Source organism: Thamnophis elegans, chromosome 10 (genome assembly GCF_009769535.1).
Source record: "Thamnophis elegans isolate rThaEle1 chromosome 10, rThaEle1.pri, whole genome shotgun sequence".
Classification (NCBI taxonomy): Eukaryota; Metazoa; Chordata; class Lepidosauria; order Squamata; family Colubridae; genus Thamnophis; species Thamnophis elegans.
Window position 1 is genome coordinate 32,832,400 of NC_045550.1, and position 22,763 is coordinate 32,855,162.

General features: G+C 38.0%; 1 protein-coding gene across 1 annotated transcript; it reads left to right on the forward strand.

The window, feature by feature from the left end:
* Nucleotides 1-1,208: 1,208 nt before the first annotated feature.
* STK25 (serine/threonine kinase 25) lies at nucleotides 1,209-21,185 on the forward strand. The gene is made up of 12 exons (XM_032225350.1): nucleotides 1,209-1,377; nucleotides 2,358-2,466; nucleotides 9,953-10,183; nucleotides 11,039-11,095; nucleotides 11,967-12,075; nucleotides 12,958-13,115; nucleotides 14,000-14,185; nucleotides 14,607-14,752; nucleotides 15,282-15,396; nucleotides 16,497-16,568; nucleotides 18,788-18,924; nucleotides 19,674-21,185. The coding sequence occupies exons 2-12, from the start codon at nucleotides 2,437-2,439 to the stop codon at nucleotides 19,711-19,713; spliced, it is 1,281 nt and encodes a 426-aa protein (XP_032081241.1). The 5' UTR covers nucleotides 1,209-1,377; nucleotides 2,358-2,436; the 3' UTR covers nucleotides 19,714-21,185.
* Nucleotides 21,186-22,763: the final 1,578 nt, after the last annotated feature.

The window sequence follows — 22,763 nt, forward strand, 5'->3', positions numbered from 1 at the left end:
AAATTCACTTAACAAATGTCTCACTTAAGTTACCATTCAGTTACTACCTTTCACCTGAAAAATCTGACACCACCCCATTCTGCTGTGAATTGAGAACTAGCAAGACCGGCCAAAGCAGTTATACCTCCCATTTGATTTATTTAATCCAAACTGAGCTTTATCTTTTAAGGCTAGACTTTAGCGTGTGTAATTAAATTGCTTACTAACACTCTTAAATTGCTGGTTAGACTGTGTATCAAAAACCAGCTATATTCTGTGACAACAGACTCTCAAGTGTTTTTCAAAGTACAACCTATAAATTTAATGAAGAATACAACTTTCAAGCAAATATGTTGGAATGTTATGTTTAAATCTGTTTGAATTGAACGGTTTGTTTTTCAAATATTTCCATACTTACAGAGGGCAAGCCTTTTAGATAACAACTGTTTAAAGTTCTTCTATCAATGCTCTTATTTTGTAACCAATAATTTGCATGTTGCATTGTATTGAATTGCTTTGGCATCAATGAAACAAAGCTATCTTTCCAATACATATTCTAAAAGTGATTTTAGAATGCATAAATTAAGTCATCAGACTGTCCATGATCTGAGTCCTTGAATAATAATAATATATCTCTTAGATGATAGTGATCAATCATCTTCATCTACTACTGTACAATTCCTAACAGTTATTTGGAGCTAAGTCGCACTCCTCTTGCTCCAATGTTGTATAGTTTTTCTAACATCTTATTAATCATCTAATTTGTATAGTTCTGCAACTTGCTTGAAATATGTTTCTGCATAAGTCAATGAATTTTTTTAAAAATGGAAAAAAATAAAACAAAAATTTAAATAATCACACTGAAATGATTGCTTCGCTTTGAAAGAGATCATCTGGGATTTTTACCTTGCAATAAAAATAAACGTTATTTTAGCTGCTTTGGGAACATTCTGCTCCTCTTTAAAGTGATGCTAAACAGAGGAATTCGTGTGACATTTTGCTTTGTGCAAAAATCGCACTGCTCAGTTCGACCACCAGAAGGAATCAAAGCTTCGCAAACAGTGGGAACTTTTTCTTCCTTCCTTCCTGAGAGCCGAAAACGAAGCCTGATAAACTACCTTTCCCAGAAATCCTCGCTTTCCGAGTTTCCTGCCCTGCCCCTCCTGAAATGTATCATAGTCATTGCAGTCTCCGCTCCTACCTTTTTCTAGCAAGCCGCTTGGCCCCAAAACTAGCCTTCCCAGTAGACTCCGCGGCGAGTCGGATTCCTGCGCATGTTTGTTTTTCGTTTTCGCTCCCTGCCTCCCCTGCAGTTACTATCCCCGAGTCCGCTAGGCTGGATTGGCGCGCGCTAAGCCATAATGGGGCAGCTGGGCTGGAGGGACCCTCGGGATGCAGGTGAGGCGAAGAGGGCTTCGGGCACGCCCGGTGACAGTGGCGGGGCAAGTTGCCTGGGAGTAGAGCTGGCCGCTGCAGCCGTTGCCATGGCAAGGTGTATCTACAGTTTTTCTCTCTGGGGGCAGCCGTAGGGCACGGATGATTTTGGCCTTTATCCATCTCGAGGTTGGCTGCACATCTGGAAATACCTGGTGGAAATCACCCACCGGGGGTCTGCTCCGAATTAATCTCCACCTCCCTGGGCTTTTTTTTTTTTTTAACACAGGTGGTAGGAAAGGCGTTTCTTTTTAGATGGTTTTTTGGTGTCTCGTTGCAGTCCACCCTAAGGTTCCCCTTTGTGCAGCCCCGTCGTGCTTAATAAACCCGTACGGGGGAATAAGAGGGATCGTTTTGTCCCGCGCTGGAAAAGTGGACTATGTATCTCTACGGTTTGGTTTGGTTTTCTGTAATTAACCATCGCTGGATCTGCTTTCTTCTGTATCTCTTGGAGTAACGTTCCCATTATCCAACGTAATTGGTATCTCAACACCCATAAGAGCGGATGGAATTGGAAATAATTCATACTGGCCTTAATCATGAAGTTAAACTTCATACTGTGCTTTAAGCTGAAATTCTGATGACAAAAGTTTTCTCCGTGTTCAAAGCCGCGCTATTAAATCTGTGCTTTATCATACTATTACTAAGAAAGAGCTTCTTTCTTATTTATTAAACAAGCAAGTGTTCACTCCAATTCTTTTCCAAAGAATTCTGGGTAGTATATCTGGGTAGATATACTGAACTTTTCCCAACTCCTTACACACTTGTGAATTGATAGACTAAGAGAGAATAACAGGTTCTGAGTTGCCTATTCTGAGATGATTCAGATATTAGAGGTAGCCCTCCTTGTTGAAATTGTTATTTGTTCCTGAGTCTGTTAAAATGTGACCATGTCTGTGTTATACCTCATTAATTGGCTGCACTTTTTTTGCTTCTGTTTGTAGCTAAATGATCAATAGAAGGTAACATATTTTTTCTTGCTGTGCAAGAACTGGTATATGGGTGTGGTGCCAGTCTTCAGTCATGGCTCATCTGAGGGAATTTGCCAATCAGGTGAGTGAGAACTTGAGGTTATTTCTCAATCAGTTTAGATGAAATTGAAATATCTAAATAAATTTCTGCATGTGAGCATTGTACATTACATTCTGACATTCATTGTTGCAAAAGTCCAAGGTGGCATCAGTTTTCATGCTCTAGTTTACCATGTTATGTGAGCTTGACTGGATACTTTATTCTACCATTTTGCTAAATGGAATTATGCTGTGTATCTCTTTATATGTTCCAGTTTTTCACAATTGACCCTAAATTCATGAGGGATTGGCTCACTTTCTATCTTCTTCTCTGCCACCACTCTGCATACATTTTTTAATATTTCTTTTCATATATTCTATTTATATTTCTAATGTATATTTGCTGATAATTGTTAGTTGAAAGCAGAAATCGAGTATGAGGCTTATTTTTTGAGATTATGAATGGATTTTGTGTCATTGTATGAAAAGTACTTGAATCTTGTCCCCTGTCAAAGAGTTGGAAAGCATTTCTAATTATGTTGTTCTGAACTTGAATGCTTGCACACTTCCTATTATTTTGGTTAGTTCTAGGAAAACATCTGCAGCTTTAGTTTAGAAGAGCTGACTGGTCTCTTCCTTGCATCTTAAATATACAAATTGCATATATATATTTGTTGTATTTGTGCTGATAAATAAATAAAGGGAGACTAGTATAGATCTATTTCAAGCTATTTAGCTCTCATCAGCTAGCCATACCCTTAGTACAAATACAACAAATGTAACAAAAAGGCAACAGTAAAAATATTGGGTTTCTGTCTGGATGGTCTCTTGTGACGAGCTGAAGGACAGAGAATGGAAGTAGTGATCTTCCTCCCATATTTGGGCATACCGGGGGTTGTACATACATACATACATACATACATACATACATACATACATACATATATATATATGTTATATTTATGCTGATAAATAAATAAAGGGCATACTTGGGCATACCAGGGGTTGTGACTTTAAGTGTGTGTGTGTGTGTATATATATATATATATATATATATATATATATATATATATATATATATATATATATATATATATATATATATATATATATATATATATATATATATATACACGCTGGTCTTGTTGTATTCGGGTCTTTTCCCATGTAAGATTGAGATTGTCTTGTCAATGTTTTGGTGAGGTCTCACTCGCTATGTTCAGGCTGGGTTTTGGGCTGAAGCCTGAAGATGCGAGTGAGACCTCGCTGAAACGTTGCCAAGACAATCTCAATCTTACACGGGAAAAGACCCGAATACAACAAGACCAGCATATATATGGCTTACAATGTGATAACAAAGTCCTACAAGTCAATTAAAATTAAAGGAAGTAAATAGAAAAGGTGAAAACCAAGACAATGGGCAGTCTGGGTCTTTTCTACCTGGTCATCCACGCCCCTGCCAGACACCCAGGCCAAATGGCAGAGTGAAGTTTTCAAACTCTTTTGGAAGATCAGGACTTGTGGGTGAACCCTCACTTCCTGTGGAAGAATATTCCAGAGGTTGAAGACCACAACATAAAAGGTTCTATTCCTAAATCCCATGAGCCTAAATTCTTTGGCAGACAGGATCTAAATTAGGACCTTCCCACTAGACAAGAGGAGCAGGCTAGTCCCTTCAGGCTGAAATGATTCTTCATATATCCTGGCACCATGCCATAAGGGGCTTTATAGGTAATAACCAACACCTAGAATTGGATCCAGATACAAACTGGCAACTAGTGCAGCACGCGTAACAGCAAGCTGTAAGGTCAAAGAATTTTAAAGAACACAGTACATTTTGTAAATAAAAATGGTGACAGTCACAAAGATTACTAGGTGCAAATAGAAATGTGCATTATTTCCATGGCAAGAAAGATAAAGCAGGAATAGTAAAATTGATTATTTTATTTAAAGAGGAAAATATGTTCTTTTTTGGATATCACTTTTGGAATTTGTCCTTGTGAAGAAAAAAAATGAAATTTGACTTTGGTTTTGTTGATTAGAAAGATGTGATTTTACAGGAATGGCTAGTTATATATTAATGTGTAAAGCAAAAAGTTGAGATTGGAGTGTGTTTATCTTGTACTGTGCTAAGAAGAGTTGGAGGTCAATGCCCACTTTTCTTTCTGTTTCTCTTTCCCCTTGTATCTCACACCAACTTTTTCCCCACTCCTTTCCTTCCCTTAATGTCATATTTTTCTTCTCTTCTTTGTATTTTATATAATAAAATGGAAAAAAAAGTAACAGCAGTGTCACAAGTGCCAGCTGAGGGCCCTCCAGAACTGTCAGTGCCACATCTGTACCAGTTGTAACTTCTGAATACTCTTCAAGGATTGCTCCATATAGGGTGCATTGCAATAAACCAACCAGTAGATGACCAGGATATGAATGATTGTGTGCAGGGCCTCACAATCCAAGAAAAGGCGCAACTTCTACACAATTTGAAATTGCACAAAGGTTCTCCTAGCCATTGACTGTCACCTGCTCTTTGAGCAGGAATCAAGTTTAGGAGAACCCTCAGATTGTGCACCAAATCTGTCTGGGTAGTCAACTACATCCAGAACTAAAGATGATAAACACGCTGAGATGTTTACATCTCCATAGCCGCACTTGGTCTTGCCAGGGGTCAGTGAAGCCAGTTATCCTCCATCCAAACCCCCACAGTCTCCAGGCACTGTGAGACAGCATCAGTATGTATGAAATTTGCTGGTTTAATCTTCGAACTTGCATTAATATATAATAATTATGGATAGCTATGGATTATTATTACTATTTTAATAATGTGGTCTATTGACAATTCTCAGGAAATAATTGATGCTCATCCATCCATATTTCATATTAGTGTGCTTTCTACTGCCTATATGGAACAGCCATTTCTGGAATGAGGTTTTCTCACAAAATAGACACAGAATGTACCCATTCTTTTGATGTTGGTCAGCCTGCAAGAGATGTACATGGGCTGTTAAATATCTTATTTTTATGATGTTCTCACTGTTACTGTTATATTTACAGGAACTGCAGAAAATAACTCTGGACATCTTGTTAAAACATGAAAGTTAAAATTGAATTCTGCAGCATTTAAAATTATTTTCCCAAACAACTCCATTAATTACTTCACTTCAATAAATATTTCAACTCATAAGAATGTTTCCCCCCCCCCGATTTTTTTTTATTTTTTGTTCTCTTACATAGCATTTTAAGTATGCATTCACATAATTGTTATTCTTCTTTACATTTATCATTTTTATACATTTATTATTTCATTTTATAGGTTAGAATATACAGTATGGGTTGCTTTAGTTACCATGCCTTCCTCCTGTTGTAATACCATCTTATTTTCCCTTTCTTTTCTCCCTCCCTCCCTTCTCTACTTTCTTCCTTCCTCCTCTCCTTCCCCTTCCTTCTTCCCTTATCTTTCTCCTACTCTTTTTCTTCCCCTTCCTACTCTCTCTCCTTCTCTTCCTCTCCCTTCCATCCTCCTCTCCTCACCTCTTTCTTTTTCCCCCCATCTTCCTTTCATTCTCCTCTTCCTCCTCTCTCTTTTCTATTATTGTAGGTTGTATTGTATCTCTTTCAGATCTCAGTTTATGTTTCCTTGGGATGGTATTTCCACAAACCCAAATATAATTTGATATCATTTCTTATTCCCTTACCTTCACTAATCTTTCTTTATATTTCCCCCCCTTTATATCTCTCTTTTGGATATATACTTATATATTTTATATTTTCTTTTCTTTTTTCCCCTTCCTCCCTCCCTTTTCCATTTAACAGTGCATCGTCTGGGTTCTATATCTTCCCCCTATTTTCTTTTCTAGTTTCCTTTCTCTAGCCAATCATAAAATCTTCCCCATGTCTTGAAGTACTCCAATTCCTCTTTAACCTTTATTTTCATTGTCAACCTATTCATCTCTGCACAATCTAATATCTTTTTTATTATCTCTTCATCTGTTGTTAGCTTATTTAATTTCCAATTTTGGCAAATACAATTCTTGCTTCTGTAATTACTTGTATAATCAAATAAGTATCCTTTTTCTTGAATTTCTCTGGGATAATACCTAGTAAAAATATCTCTGGTCTAAATTCTATTTCTTGTTGTAACATTTTCTTTAACCACACTCTTATCTTAGTCCAATATTCCCTTGCTTCGGCACATCTCCACCACATATGATAATAGGAGCCTATTGCTTGTTGACACTTCCAACATTTCGCTGATTCATCTTTAAACATCTTTGCTAATTTTCCCAGTGGCATGTGCCATCTATAAAACATTTTGTATAAGTTTTCTTTGTAAGCTGTTGACATGGTTAATTTATAGTTCCTTTCACATAGTTGTTTCCACTTTTCTAGCTCAATTGTGTGGCCAAAATTCTTTGCCCAAGTTAACATTGTATCTTTAACCACTTCTTCTTCTAAGCTAGTTCTTAACAGGTAGCTATATAATTTCTTAATTATTTTTTCCCATAAATATCTTATCCAACTCCGAACTTCCTAAGTTAAAACTGTATTCCCTCTTATCTTTTTCATATCTTGATTGTATTTGCAATTGTGAAAACCATCCTATATCAATCCCTTGTTTTTCTAATTCTTGTTTTTGTTTTAATTCCCTTCTTTCTGTTAAAAATCTTTGTATCTAATGATATTTTTCCTACTATTGATATTTGGATGTGTCAATGTTTCCATTGTTGAAAGCCACTTTGGTATTTTCCCTTTCACTCTTTCCCGTATTGTTAGCAATCCATTCCTTATATAATGTCTTTGAAAATAGCCATGTGTCTTTTACCATACCACAAAAAAGCATGCCAACCTAGTTGCAAATCATGACCTTCCAATGTCAATAATCTTGTATTACTCAGTAGGATTCATTCTTTTATCCAAGCTAATCCCGCTGCTTGATAATACAATTTCCAGTTTGGCAATCCAAATCCACCTTGAACTCTTGCATCTTGCAACATTTTTATATTAATTCTTGCTTTTTCCTCCTGCCATATATATTTCCCCACTATTTTATTCATACTTTTCAAGTATTTTTTCTCTAATTTTATCTGTATTGTTTGGAATAGGTATAGCAATCTTGGTAGTATATTCGTCTTTACTACTGCTATTCTTCCCATCAATGATAATTGTAGGTTGTTCCATCTTTCCAGATCTTTTGTTTTCTCACCTTATAATAGTTATCCTCCTTTAGTGTTACACACCTTGATGTCAATTGAATACCCAAATATTTCACTTTTTTTAACCACCTGTATGTCAATTTTCCCCATCAACTCTTTTCTGTTTTTCTGTCATATTTTTCACCAGAATTTTTGTTTTATCTTTATTAATCTTCAAGTCCGCTGCTTCTCCATTTTCTTCTATTATTTCAGCTAGTTTTGGCCCTGTTTCTATTGGATCTTCCATAATAAACATCAAATCATCTGTGTAATTTATATTCTTCTTTCTTGACCCTCATCCCTTTTTCCTCTTTATTTTGTCTTATTTCTTTACTCAAAATCTCTAGTATCAGTATAAATAATAATGGCGATAGTGAACATCCTTGTCTAGTTCCCTTCGTGATCTCTATCTTTCCTGTCATCTCACCATTTACCATTACCTTTGCCGATTGGTTATTGAATATCGTTTTGATCATATTTGTGAATCCCTCAACACATTCCATCATTTGCAATTGCATTATCATAAATTGCCAGTTCACATTATCAAAGGCCTTTTGTGTATAACAATGCCATTTGCTTCTCTGAGTGGGCTTCGTAGTACTCTAGCGTATTCAATGCAGTTCGCATATTGTCTCTGATCTGTCTCTTAGGGAGAAATCCATTTTGGTCTATATGCATAAATTCATTTAAGAGTCTCTTCATTACTCATAATAAAGTTTTAAGTTGATATTCTTTTACATTTTGCCCATTCGGTTTTTGGATCTAAAATTCACCTTCTTTCAAAATCACTCAGAATAGAAATGAACAATTTCAAGTGTTCTTCCATACTTCAAGCCTTTATAATTAATTTTCAAGGTGGAAGAAACTTTGATAAAAGGTTACAGCTAATTTGATGATGTATAAGAGCAATTAATCTCCAATATAGAAGAGATATTTATCCAAGACTGCATCACAAAAAACCCAATGTATTAACAAATGCCACATGGATCTAGTTTAAGGAACCAGAATATAAACCAGGAAACTGAGATCTAACCCCATATTAGGCATGTAAAGTGGATAACTTTGGGCCAGTCACTCTCTCTCAGCTTAACTTAACCTCACAGAATTGTTGTGGTGGGAAAATAGGAGGAGGAAGGAGTATTAGATATATTTGCTGCCTTGGGTTGTTTATAAAAATAATAAAAGCAGAATATATATCCTTTTACCTCTATTAATTTTCATATTATATATAATGATTATATAGTTTGCTATTCACAGTGGTGTTCTATGGATTTACAAAGGAAATCATGAAAGGTTCTCTCTAGGATGTTAATATAATCTCTTATCTAAATAGCTCCAATACGAATAGAACCCTGAAATTCTAAGGAGATGTTAGAAGTTGAACAATATTCAGATATTTACAGCCAGATACTCTTCTTACATATGTCATTGAAGATTCTCAATCATCCAGGTAGAGTTGAGCTCAGACTGAAGAAACTATTGAATAAGCAATGAAATGTTTCAAAAAGAAAAGTCCAATTGCATGACTCAATTTCCGGATGGTTTTCTTACATAGTATTATTTCCACCCCCACCCCTTTTAGGAACATTGTGTAGTAAAAAGGTAAATCCATGCTGAACAAGTTAACCTTAGAAAAATATAGTGAGTTACTCTTGAGAGATTTGTATTGATACCACCTTTATTTGCAAACCTAACACTGATTTACCAGTTCAGTTTCTAAATCCTTACTTAATCTTTTACCTAAATCTTACATTTGGTTGGTTGGCTTACTGCTGTCTTTTTAAATGCATGTATTAGACAGTCTTACCTGATTCATTGCTATTCTGTTAAGCCAGTCTTCTGAATTAATACATTACTGGTTCACACATCACACTAAGTAACCTGGCTTGTTTGGTTTGGACTAGTTCATTGCAATTCCAAATTCATGCTTTATCACTATGTATGAATTGGCTCACTGCCTTATTTTGAAAAAAAAGAATAAAGATTCAGTGTTGAACTGATGACTTCATAGTCCCATTATGCTTGCCTTTTTTCAAGATAGTTTTCAACTTGCCATGTCTAGTTTATAGTTTGGAATTCCATGTATTCGAATTAGTTTTTGGTATTCATAGATTTTCACATATATTCTTTTCTTGTTCTAATAGGGAGCCACTATTGTCACTGTACTATAGTGAGCTCTCCTAGGGATGGTCTACTTAGAATTGTTATACTAGTTAATAATAATAACTACCCTTTGTATTTCTCTGTTTTAGAGTTCTGAATAGTTTGTCTTAATGTGTTGTCTTTCCTCTCACTTCTTATCTTCTGCATTTCCACCAATGTTTTTTTTATCCAATTTAGCACTCTCGGGTTGATCCAGAGGAACTGTTCACTAAGCTGGAGAGGATTGGTAAAGGATCATTTGGGGAAGTGTACAAAGGAATTGACAACCGTACCAAGGAGGTAGTAGCTATCAAAATAATTGACTTGGAAGAGGCAGAGGATGAAATTGAAGACATACAGCAGGAGATAACGGTTCTCAGTCAGTGTGATAGTCCCTATATCACCCGATACTATGGCTCCTACTTGAAGGTAACTGAAGCTAGAAAAGTAATCTGGATTGCAATGCTTTGGTTGCTAGCTGAAAATTTTGAATTTATCTATAAAACTGAAGGAAAGGGAAACAAAAACCAACCACTGTACAAACCTTTCTCCCTTTGAGCACACTAAAATGGCTTCTTTTTTTAGACAAGCCCTCTGTTTTTCCCCAAGATTTATTTATATTTCAAATCGCAGTACAAAATTTTGTGGTAAAAACACTGGTACAAGTGGATAAATGTCAGCAAACAGGGGAAGACTTTCCTTCAAAGTCCTTTCTCTGTTATTATGGAAATAAAAATACTCATGATCAATATTTAATCTTCCAGAGAGCTAATAATTTGAATGAAATTCAGTCTAAGCAGTCACTGGAGTGAATAAGTAATACATACAGTGGTCCCTCCCTAAATTTACTGATTCTAAATTAGACTTTCTTAATAATTTTACTGAGTTTGTAAAAATGTTGTCATGTGTAAATTAAAAGTGCTTGATTATGGTGGGTGAACTTTGCTTCTGAAATGCTAATCTTTTGCCTGAAGGACTGCTATGATAATTTCAACTTTTGTGCAGCAAAGATAAAAGTGTCCTTGTATTTTCTTATGCTAACATTCTTGTATGAAACAGGTTATCATGGCACTGTTTATATAATTTCGTAAACTATAAAAAATATCACCATCTATGTGTTACAAAAGTCAGTGAGGCAGCTAGATCTTATTCTGGTATTAAGAAACTAAATAAGAGATGAAGGACAGTCTGTTTTGAGTGGTAATATTTCTAATAAAAAAGTAGATGGATTTAACGAAACATTGTGATAATACTATTGTTACATCTACTTGGGTTAATCCACAGGGCACCAAATTGTGGATAATCATGGAGTATTTGGGAGGTGGTTCAGCTCTGGATCTAGTAAGTATCTTCATTGTTTTTTTATTACCGTACCAGAATTTACTACCCTAGGAGCAACTCAAGATTTCATATAATCAATTATAACCATCTAGCTAACCCAAGTAGTATTTGAGGTCACTCAGTCAACAGATTTGATATTCTGGCCTTGGATGAAGTGGATTATGTGGATCCTTTTCAGTCTGGGTTTAGGCCAAGGTAGCATTGAGGCGCATTGATCCCTCTTGTGAGTGACCTCTGGGGGTTTGGGATGGAAATGGTATAACTGTCCTGACGCTTCTGGATCACCTGGAAGCTTTCAATATCAACCATGGTGTCCTTCTGGACTGGCTTCAAGGATTGGCAATTGGAGATACTATTTTGTAGTACTTCTCTTCCTCTCATAGCCATTTCCAGTTTTTGGGGAAGGGGGTCCAACCTAGATTCCTACAATATGTGATATCTCAGGGTTCAGGTTTTTCACCCCTCCTCTTTAATATCTACATTAAATTGCCGCGCAAGATCACTTGTGCTCATAGAGTGTGGTATCATCAGTATGCTGATAATACTTATATATGTCCAACCTAGCTGGTGATGCTGTTGAGATGCTGATCCAGTGCTTGGAAATTCTGAGGGTCTGGATGCGTAAGAACAAGCTCCAACTCAATCCTAACAAGGAGTGGCTTTGGGTTTTTGGCTACCTAGGCTCTGGTGATGTTCATCTTTGATACTTGATGCGGATACACTTTCCTTGACAAAGTTAGTGTGCAATTTGGGGCTTCTCTTTATGAGCTGGTGGATAGAGGGGCCTTGCACAGATTCATGTTTTGAAAAATCTTTGTAGCCAAAGTCATTTTATATATTTCATGGACATATATCTGCCCTTGTCTTTCAGCTCAAGCCTGGTCCCCTGGAAGAGACCTACATTGCCACAATTCTGCGAGAAATTCTGAAAGGTCTGGACTACCTTCACTCTGAGAGGAAAATCCACAGAGACATCAAAGGTAAGGCACACAGACTACACATTGTGTTCATTCCTGGCAGTTCTTTACGGAGATCAATGAATCAATGTTTGCTGCTTGTTTGCACTAATATCCTAGGAAGAAAAATCTAGCTATATATATATCCTTCTGTGTTCATGCAACATAAACATTATTACAATTTTGAATTCATTTGCTATATAAGAATACTATAGAAACAATTGACTCCCTTTCATAAAAGGACAGTTTTTGAAGAAATTTATGCTGTGTGTATAAACTGCAGTTACTTTCAATTAAGTTCAGTACAGAGGTGGTATTTTGCCAGTTCAGACCGATTTGCCCGAACCAGTAGCAGAAAGTGCAGCTGGCCCCGCCCACCCGCCCAGGCTCTATGGCATCCCATTTAGGCACCTTTTTTAGCCGAAACACATCCGTGGAAGGCTGTGCGCATGTGTGCACACTCACATTTGCGAACCGGTAGGGAAGATAAATGAACCCTACCCCTGGTTCAGTATAATATTTCTCGATAGCGATTTTTTAAAACCAGAATATAGGATACATTTAGGATAATTACAATAGCTTTTCCAATAGAATATGAAAAGGAAAGATATAAAACATGGAAAGAACAAAGAATGAAAACCAGAATTAAATGTTTCAGATAGGACAATTATAATATCCAATGGTTCTATTTCTGAATATCTAAGAAAGTGGACTGAGAAATAGACTTAAGGATTGAACCAGATTTCTGTTTTCTTGCTACAGTTCTTTAAATAACTATTTGTCTTCTTCTCTATCTTGAAAATTAACTGAAAACTGTCTACCAAACCTTCAAAAGTTACTATATTTCCACAAGAGAGATACCCCGCCCCCCCTTTAAGTTATTTGTATAACTTTTTCTATAAACAGCTGCCAATGTGTTACTTTCGGAGCAAGGGGATGTGAAACTAGCTGACTTTGGTGTGGCTGGCCAACTGACAGACACTCAAATCAAGAGAAACACCTTTGTTGGGACTCCTTTTTGGATGGCACCCGAAGTCATCAAACAGTCAGCTTATGACTTCAAGGTGAGCTAAGAGGAGCAACTAGAAGTAAAAAGACTGTCAATGTATTACCTCATCAGGGAATTTGCCCTGTAGAAAAAATAAAAGGTTTACAGTATGTTATATCCACATCCTTTGCCCATAGTAATGTTTCAGCATATTAACAGAGCTTTGTGTTCTGACTTAGGCTTCCCAAGAGCATGAGACAAACTCCTGGTTTTGACAAAAAACCCTCTTATTAATTTACTGTGAATTGTGCTCAGTCACATCCAGCAAAGTCTTGCAAGGGAGGATTTACAGTCACAGACCTTATCTGGCTTGGAGAGCTGCCAGGCCAATATCTGCAAAACGTGGCAAGGAGTCTTGGAGAGTCACAAACCAATTGAGCAAACCAATTGTCTCCTGCAAACTCCACTCCCCTTTCACTCCTCTTTTATGTCCTTTACCATCCATCATCCACCTGTGGCCTTACTCTCAAGTTGACCCCTGTTCTTTAGCTGTTCCCTTCGTCTGGCAACTCTGCGCATGCGCACACTGGGAACAAACTCAGCAGTTCATCTGCCTCATTGATGTCTGACTTTCAAGGCAGCTGATAACTGGCTTATGACTCTGGCTCCCTCTCTGCCCCCAACATCAGAGTCTTTCTCAGACTCCAGGACTGGCCCATGTTCCTCCCCAATCTCCTCACTATCCAAATCTGCTGCCAGCTCTGCTGGTTGCTGGTGGGCCACAACACCTTGCTCCTACTCACATATACAAACACACACACACAGAGGATCATTATGGAAGATGAATTGAACTAGTGTATTCTGGAAATGGGAATGAAAGCCTATGACCACACAATGTTGGCTTCCAAAGGCAAATTAAAGTGGGATATTCTGAATTTGTACCCTTGTTTTTTTTTCCAGGCAGATATTTGGTCCCTTGGCATCACTGCTATTGAACTGGCAAAAGGAGAGCCTCCAAATTCTGACCTGCATCCAATGAGGGTTCTCTTCCTGATTCCCAAGAACAACCCACCAACATTAGAAGGGCACCACAGTAAGCCCTTTAAGGAATTTGTGGAAGCCTGCCTTAACAAGGACCCGAGATTTGTAAGTGGCTTTTTTTTGTGTGTTTTTGCTTGTCTTCATAAGCAGAACCTACAGAGTACTGTATCAGAATATCTGGCAAAAGCTATTAAAAGAATGTGATTCTTTGATCTTTGGAGCTAAGGAACTAGAGGAGACTCGAGTTCTGGTTGATCCTCCACAGAAAATTGTGGTAACTTTGGGCCAGTCATGCTATCAACTTTTCAGCCCAATCTACTTTACAACATTGTTGATGGAAAAATGTTATGTACACTGTTCTGACCTTCTGGAGGAAGTGTGGATGTAAGATTAATTAAAAGTAAGTCTGCCCGAGTAGTTTCCTAAACCAAAATGCTCTTCAGAAAGCCAAAGGTGGTGTCCACCTTCTTATTTGGGCTTCTGCTAGTTGAAACTCCTTGGGGGTTTTTTTTTTTTTTTGGCACAGAGGCCCACTGCAAAGGAATTGCTAAAGCACAAATTTATTACACGTTACACAAAGAAAACATCGTTTCTCATGGAACTCATTGACCGGTACAAACGGTGGAAATCAGAAGGGCATGGTGAGGACTCCAGCTCAGATGACTCTGACATGTATGTATATTCCGTGTCTCCTGCTCCATTCCCAGATAAGAATAACTCACAGTCAGATGTTACCGAGAGGAATCTGAACAGTATAAAATTTGCTTCATGGAAAATAATATTTTGTAGATCTTAATATGAATATAATCGATGTGGCTATTTGGGTGGGGGTGAGTAAGGAGCAACATATGTTATTTTAATGCTAGATGCTTCTGTTTAAAAAAATGAAGACAAATGGAATACATGAATACTTTGGTTCCATGCTGGGAACCTATCATAAAGTTTAGTGCAGTGTTTCTCAACCTTGGCAACTTGAAGATGGCCGGACTTCAACTCCCAGAATTCCCCAGCCAGCGAATGCCAAGGTTGAGAAACACTGGTTTAGTGCATGTGCTATCAAATATTAGCCCCCTGATATACCACATCAATTGTGAGGGCATAGGAGCAATTGGGGAAACTCTTTTCTAATTTTTGATCTGTAATGTAATATTTCCAGTTCGACATATTTTTTGAATGGAAATGGTTTCATTTTGTTTCCTAGAGATGGCGATGCAGATGAGAGGGATCAAGGGCCCATCTGGACTTTCCCTCCAACTATTCGGCCCAGTTCAGTGAACAAATTGCATAAAGGAATATCTCATCCTGGGTCTCAAAAGGTCAGTTTGGTATTTATTGCAGCCAAGAAGAACCAAACCTTTCATAGTAGGTCTGGGGGAACTTTAATGTTTCTCTCTCCTGAGACAATAGTGTTAGAACATTTGCTTTGACTGCTTTGTTTATTTTTAGCATTAGTACCAGATACAAATGGCAGATAGGAAGTTATTCCAGCCTTAGGCTCTTTCTGGAATCGGAGTGGGACTCCTGAGAATCTGTACGGAAAAATAGAAAGCAGTTGATGATATTTATTTGTTTCTTTCAAAACAATAGAGCCGAGGTGGCGCAGTGGTTAAATGCAGCACTGCAGGCTACTTCAGCTGACTGCAGTTCTGCAGTTCGGGTGTTCAAATCTCACCGGCTCAGGGTTGACTCAGCCTTCCATCCTTCCGAGGTGGGTAAAATGAGGACCCGGATTGTTGTTGAGGGCAATATGCTGACTCTGTAAACCGCTTAGAGAGGGCTGAAAGCCCTATGAAGCGGTATATGTCTAACTGCTATTGCTATTGCTAATATAGGTTCATGATGCTTTGCAATATGGTGCATTTTTGTTGGCAGAACAAATATAGATAGTGATAGGCAATCTAGGGACGCAGTGACTCAGTAGCTAAGACATTCGAAATCATGTAAAAATGCAAGTAGAAAAATAGGGACTACCTTTGGTGGGAAGGTAACAGTGCTCCATGCACCTTCGATGTTTAGTCCTGCTGGCTACATGACCACTGAGACGTCTTCAGATAGCGCTGGCTCTTTGGCTTTGAAACGGAGATGAGCACTGCTCCCTAGAATCGGGAACGACCAGCACATATGTGCGAGGGGAACCTTTACCTTAGGCAACCTAATGCGCTCCAGATTTCAACCCCCATCAGGCCAAGTGGCTAGGGATTATGGAACATTTAATCCAAAAACATTCAGATTAGGTTTGTACATTACATTAGCCATAAAAGTATTGATTTTGATGTAACAGGATGTAGCCACAACGATTAAAGCAAACCCTGGCTTAGCATAATGTATGAACCAGTTCTCGAATATTCTTGTTCTGATAACTGGAGGTCTCGCTTAGGGAAACACTAGCTGGCAACCTTGGTTTTTCTCTTTCCAGGCTTGTGAACCCATCAAGAGGCAGCCCCGGTCCCAGTGTCTCTCTACTCTCGTCCGTCCTGTCTTCAGAGAGGTGAGTCTCTGGCACATTCTGAGCAATTTCTGTAAACTTCTTTGCAACAAGTAAAGGGGCTTAGATAACTAGGTGTGGATCTCTGAAAAGGATAGAAATCTGAAAAGCAAGTGCATAGCAAAAGATGACTTTTGAAAGGAAAAATGAGGTACACGTTCTACACAGGTGTCTAAATCCAATATTCACAAAGGCTTCTAAGTAGTTTTTACCTGTATTATTGGGTCATGCATAGGATTTTTTTTGTGGGGGGGAGTCATTTTTTATATTCAAATAGCAAGTATTTATGATGATTCACCATGCCAAAAAAGTTAACAGATGTCAGGTATAGCATGCACATGGACTGCAGGGGCCTTCTGATTATGATGTACTCAATTCAGTGCAGAATACTTCTTGCAAGCCAAAAATACTCAAAACCAAAATAAACAGTTGGTAACAATGCAGTAGCCTCACAGTATCTGTTTGAAATCAGTTCACTGCTTCTTGGGTGCCAGTCTGGTGTTTTTTTTCAGTGTGTTTCTAGCAAAAGGCATTTCCTTCCACCAGAGGGAGTAATACGCATTGCTGCTTTTCCCCCACAATTAGCTCAGCTTTGCCTTGTTTTGCATCCTGATTATGTGGGAGGCACAAAGCAAAGGGCAAGTGGCTTAGGTCAGGGTATCTTCAGGACGGGCACATAAGCCATACTGATAATTGAAGAGGAAAGATGTTCAGCCAAACAAGTTTTTGCTTAGAGACCAAAATTGCTCTTGTACTGATATATTTGCTTTTGCTTCGTATAGTAAGCTATTCAATTTCTCATGGAGAAATTTCTTAAGGAAAAATTCTTATGCTGCAGTCTGTCCAGAGCAAACATTTTTCTGAAATGTAAATGTCAAGTCTGCTGAAACTTAAGTAGGAGATTCCAGAGATTGTGCTGTTTGGAGAGATGAAAAGCCTAAAAACGTTTTAATGGGTGGGGGATTTGCAGGCCATTTTTTAGTGAAACAAGAATGTTCCATATTATATTGCCTAACATGTAGGGTGTTCACAATTTCATATATGAGCTGGTATCAAGCTCTCACCTATGATTATTTCATGCTGGAATCAAGGGTTGCCTGAACATTTGGATTTGGATGAAACATACCTGACAAAAATTAGTAAAGAAATATACTACAGGTGGTCCTTAACTTATGACCACAGTTGAGCCCAATATTTAAGTTGCTAAGTGGGAAATTGGTTAAGTGGGTTTTGTTCCATTTTACGACTTTTCTCGCCACAGTTATTAAGTGAATCACTAAAGTTCTTAAATTAGTAACACAGTTGTTAAGTGAATCTGGCTTCCCATTGACTTTGCTGGTCAGGAGGTCGCTAAAGTTATTCACATGATTCTGGGACATGGCAACTGTCATAAATGTGAGTCAGTTGTCAAGCTTCAGAACGTAAACCATGTGACTATGGGGATACTGCAATGGTCATAAGAGTGGAAAATGGTCATAAGTCACTTTTTCCAAGGCTGTTGTAAATTTGAGCAGTCACTAAGTGAACTGTTGTAAGTCAAGGACTACCTGTACAGGTAAGTCCTCAAATAGGGCCACAATTGAGCCCAAAATTTCTGTTACTAAGCAAGACAGTTAAGTGATTTTGCCCCAATCCTATGACATTTCTTGCCAGTTGCTAGGTGAATCACTGCAGTTAAGTTAGTAACGTAGTTGTTAAATGAATGGCTTCCCCGTTGACTTTGCTCGTCAGGAGGCCTCAAAAGTTGATCACACGACCCTGGGACACTGCAGTCATCATAAATGCATGCCAGTTGCCAAGAATCTGAATTTGGATCATGTGACCATGGGGACGCTACAGTAGTCCTCAGTATGGAAAAGCAGTTATAAGTCACTTTTCAGTGCCTGTCACTAAATACTAAACCAGTGTTTCTCAACCTTGGCGACTTTAAGTCCTATGGACTTCAACTCCCAGAATTCTGGGAGTTGAAGTCCACAGGACTTAAAGTCGCCAAGGTTGAGAAACACTGCACTAAATGAATCAACGGTCACTAAACAAATGGCTGAGTGTTGAGGACTGTATATGACATCCTTTTACATATGGGTGGAGAGTAATAAACTTACTTATTAAAATTGTGACTCTTATTATGGAGTATATACTATCATCTCTGACATAAAATGAAAATTTAAAACACAAATACTGTGACTGCTCCAAACAAAGTGTTAATTTTATTTTATTGGCAGCTCAAAGACAAGCACAAGCAGACTGGAGGGAATGTAGGCGCCATGGAAGAACTTGAAAATGCTTTTAGCTTAGCTGAAGAGTCTTGCCCTGGAATCTCAGATAAACTAATTGCCTATATGGTAGAACGAGTGCAAAGGTAAAATCAGCAAGAGCCGTTAGCCTGATCAAACATAATAATGTAAGAAGAGCAACTACCTATGTTCCTAATTTATGCTGCTTTTTGTTTGTGCCCACAGTATTTAGGTAAGTGCTATAGATTGTGGATCCCTTCCTGTATAAGTCAGCTTGTACAACTTAGTCCTTTGAACAGTCTCTGGACAGGATACTTAAAATCCATTCTGGTTACTAATCCACACCAATTTTGACTAAGCATCACTTTGAATATTTAGCCCAAAGCAATATTCCACCTGTTTGTTATTGAATTTGAAGAAAGGTTATGGTATACATCAGGGGACCCCAACTCTCGGTCTGCAGCCTGTTGGGAATCGAGCTGCACAAATGGCAGGCAAGTGCACAAAGCTTCATTTGTGCATGTGTGGTATTAGGTTGTGCATGTAAAACCACCCCCTTCACCCACCCAGAAAGGTTGGGGACCACTAGTATACATAATACGCTAGTTCTGTATATAATATCTGTAAAGTAAAGGTGAGCCGCCTCAAATTTCAGGGTCACGGGTGACATGCAAAGCTCTCCCATCTTCACTGTTGAATTTCAGCTTTCCACTATTTTGAGGCACTGAGCATATGAAAAAGTACAACATACAAAGACTACTCACCTAAATAATGGAATCTCCATTGTGCAATGTACATGCCTATGGTATTACCCACTTTTGGCTTAAGAACGCATGGTGGAAAAGCTTGACAGGTTTCTCTTGTTCATCCTCAGGTTCTCCCACAGTAGGAACCACCTGTCTTCAGCACGCTGATGAGTTGCTCTTTATTGCTCATGAAAAGGGTGACTCCCCCACCCCACCCGCTCCACAAGAACTGCATCTTGAATTATTACCTGCTATTGGATGTTAACATTGTGCTATGAATTCCCAGTCATTTCAGAGCCTTTATGTGTGTATGTGTCATGCGCCCATGATGGGATTTGTAAAGCAAATGATCATGGACTACTTTGCAGTACTGGGAGGGTAATTTCTACAATGCATTTCATGGAGGTTTTTAAACAATAACCAATTTTGCTCAGGTCAGACCTTGTTTCAAAGCAAAATCCTGACTGCTGGAAAATCAAAACTCTTAGACAAACACATTCCAAGAAGGAAGGAGATGCTGGTGGGTTTCTCCTCTGGCCAGAGGCAAAGTTTACTTAAGCACATAGATGATCTCTTGCCAGTCAGCTAGATAGCAATAGACGGCTGTTACTCAAGAGAATCTTCTTTAGACTTTCTCAGTTTAATTATACAGGTGATATTTTCCTCCTCAGTCTGCTTGCCCCTTTTGTCAGGCAGGTTTGTCTGCTGCTGTAATCTGCCCTTGGCCACGTTTCAGTGACAATAGCTCGAAGCAGAAATGCTTGTAGTGTGGCAAGGCCTTTTGCTGCTATACAGTATTCATTACTGTCAACTCTCATCTGATTCAGTAATTTTGGCAAGCAAAGTATTATGGACTTATTAAAGAGGAGAGACATTAACTACTCCCACAAGTTAGAGAAACAACAGAGTCCTTTCAAAGTTTCTACACGTTTAGAGCTTTGTTTGTGAAATGTGGCTAAAATTTTCTGTTAAATTGAAATAAAGTGTGGTGCCAACCAGTGAAGAATATTCTAAGTGACGTTCCTGAAACGTGTTCTTTGTTCTGTCTCTTTAACTGTTTACTCTATGTTGGACCTGAATAGTTTTAGGAGGTATCCTATCATTTTCTAAGCAATCTGAAACTCTTAAGTAGGAAGTTAGCAGATCTATAGCAGTATTGAAAATAGAAGTGGGAGGTCTTCAAGTATCATTTTCTAATTCTGTAACATCTGATAGTGCCATGGATGACTTGAGAAAGACGTTACTGCCTAATAATTACATTTGTGGGTGGAAGTGGATCTTCCAGTTCTGTTTATCCTTCCTGAAAAATGCTCTGTTGATAATATTCAGATATTATGCTGGAACATAATGCTCTTAAGAAATATCTGGGACAGTTGTATTTCAGCCAGACTCATGAATTTGAATCCAATTTCTTTACCATTATTTCTCCAAATTATTTACACAAAATATAAAAATACAGCAATGGAGAACAGGAAGCTGCTACTTTGTGCTATTCATAAAAGGTACTTTATGCTAGTCCACACGGTATTGCCAGAATGCTCCCAAAAGTGACTCCAATACTCAAAAGTAACAATTTATTGCTATTCAAATAAGCAGCAAGAGGGATCTGCCACTTCCAATAAAATTAACTTGTAAAACAATGTGACTTTGCTTCTTTATTCATTAGTTTTATGTTTTGCCTTTCTCCCAGGAACTCAAGATAAGTACCTGCTCTTCTAATTTTTCCACAAACAACCCAATATGGTAGTTTGGGCTGAATGTTAGTGAGCAGTCACCAGATCTTCCATGCCAGAGGGTAGATTTAAACCTAGGTCTCCCAAATGAAAGATAACTGGTATTATTGTTTGATGGAATTAATGCAAAGTTTCAAGTTGATGCTAATTAAAGGCCAGAGTTTACACATACACTTTCCTTTGGTTATTTTTTTAAACTGAGGATAAAGCTTGATCTTAGGTAAACTATAGGAATTAGTCAACTGATTTTATAGGCAACTACTATATATGTTGTAACCCTATCATCAACATAAAGCAAAGGATATTTAAAGGGACTCAAAACTGCAGAACTTTTAAAAATACTGAATATTCCTGTCATATAATGTATTTGCTATAATCTGTATTTGATGATAGCTTCCCCTGGCTGTTTATATATCCAAATAGACAAGTAATCCTTTGTGCTAGACAGCTAAAAGAAGCTGAAAATATTTGTTTCTCATAAAAAAACAATTCCCTAAGAGGAGGAAGGGCTATTGGCATCAGACAGTGTCCTAAGTCAGTGCTCTCCAATCTTGGCAATTTTAAGATTTGTAGACCAACTCCCAGAATACCTCAGCCAGACATGCTAGCTGAGGAATTCTGAGAGCTGAACTCCACAAATCTTAAAGTTGCCAAAGTTGGAGAGCCCTGTCCTAAATGCTTATGAAGAATAGTAACAGATGTAATGGGTTTGGAGATTAAAATGAAGCTAGACTATCTTAAATGTGTCAAAGGTTGGTTAATAAAGAGTAATGGTGACTGGCAAATATAAAAAGGCTTGGATATTATTACATTGCTGAAGTATTTTTCTTGGATTGGGGGGGAGCATCTGATATGGATGATCTCACCTGAAAAATTCTGCCAAAGTCAAGAAGAGGATGTGCCATAGGAGGTTTTCTACTCAAAGCTCAGGTGTCAATTGTGAAGGAAGGACAATATATTTTTAGCCTTATCTTTAATAGCAATAGCACTTAGACTTATTTACCCCTTTACAGCCCTCTCTAAGCGGTTTACAAAGTCAGCCAATTGCCCCCAACAATTTGGGTCCTCATTTTACGACCTTGGAAGGATGGAAGGCTGAGTCAACCTTGAGCCAGTGAGATTCGAACTGCCAAATTGCAGGCAGCCAGCAGGCAGCAGAAGTAACTTGCAGTACTGCATTCTAACCACTGCGCCACCTTGGCTCTCTTTAAAGAAACTAGAGAGTAGCATAATTTTAAACATCAAGGAGCACATGGATGTTAGAGCAGTTTCATAGCTCGCAAGCATATATAGAAAAACAGGATCAGATATTCACAAATAGGGAAAAATGTTGAATCTATTGAATGGTTAGGAGAAAGAGAAAGGGAGAGAAAGTGACTAAATTCTTGCTAAAGGTTTCTAGGGAATATGGTAAATTTGAAAGTAGCTTGTATACTTAAATGAGTTTCCTTAAATAAATAAAAATTCAATAACCCCTGCCCTCAT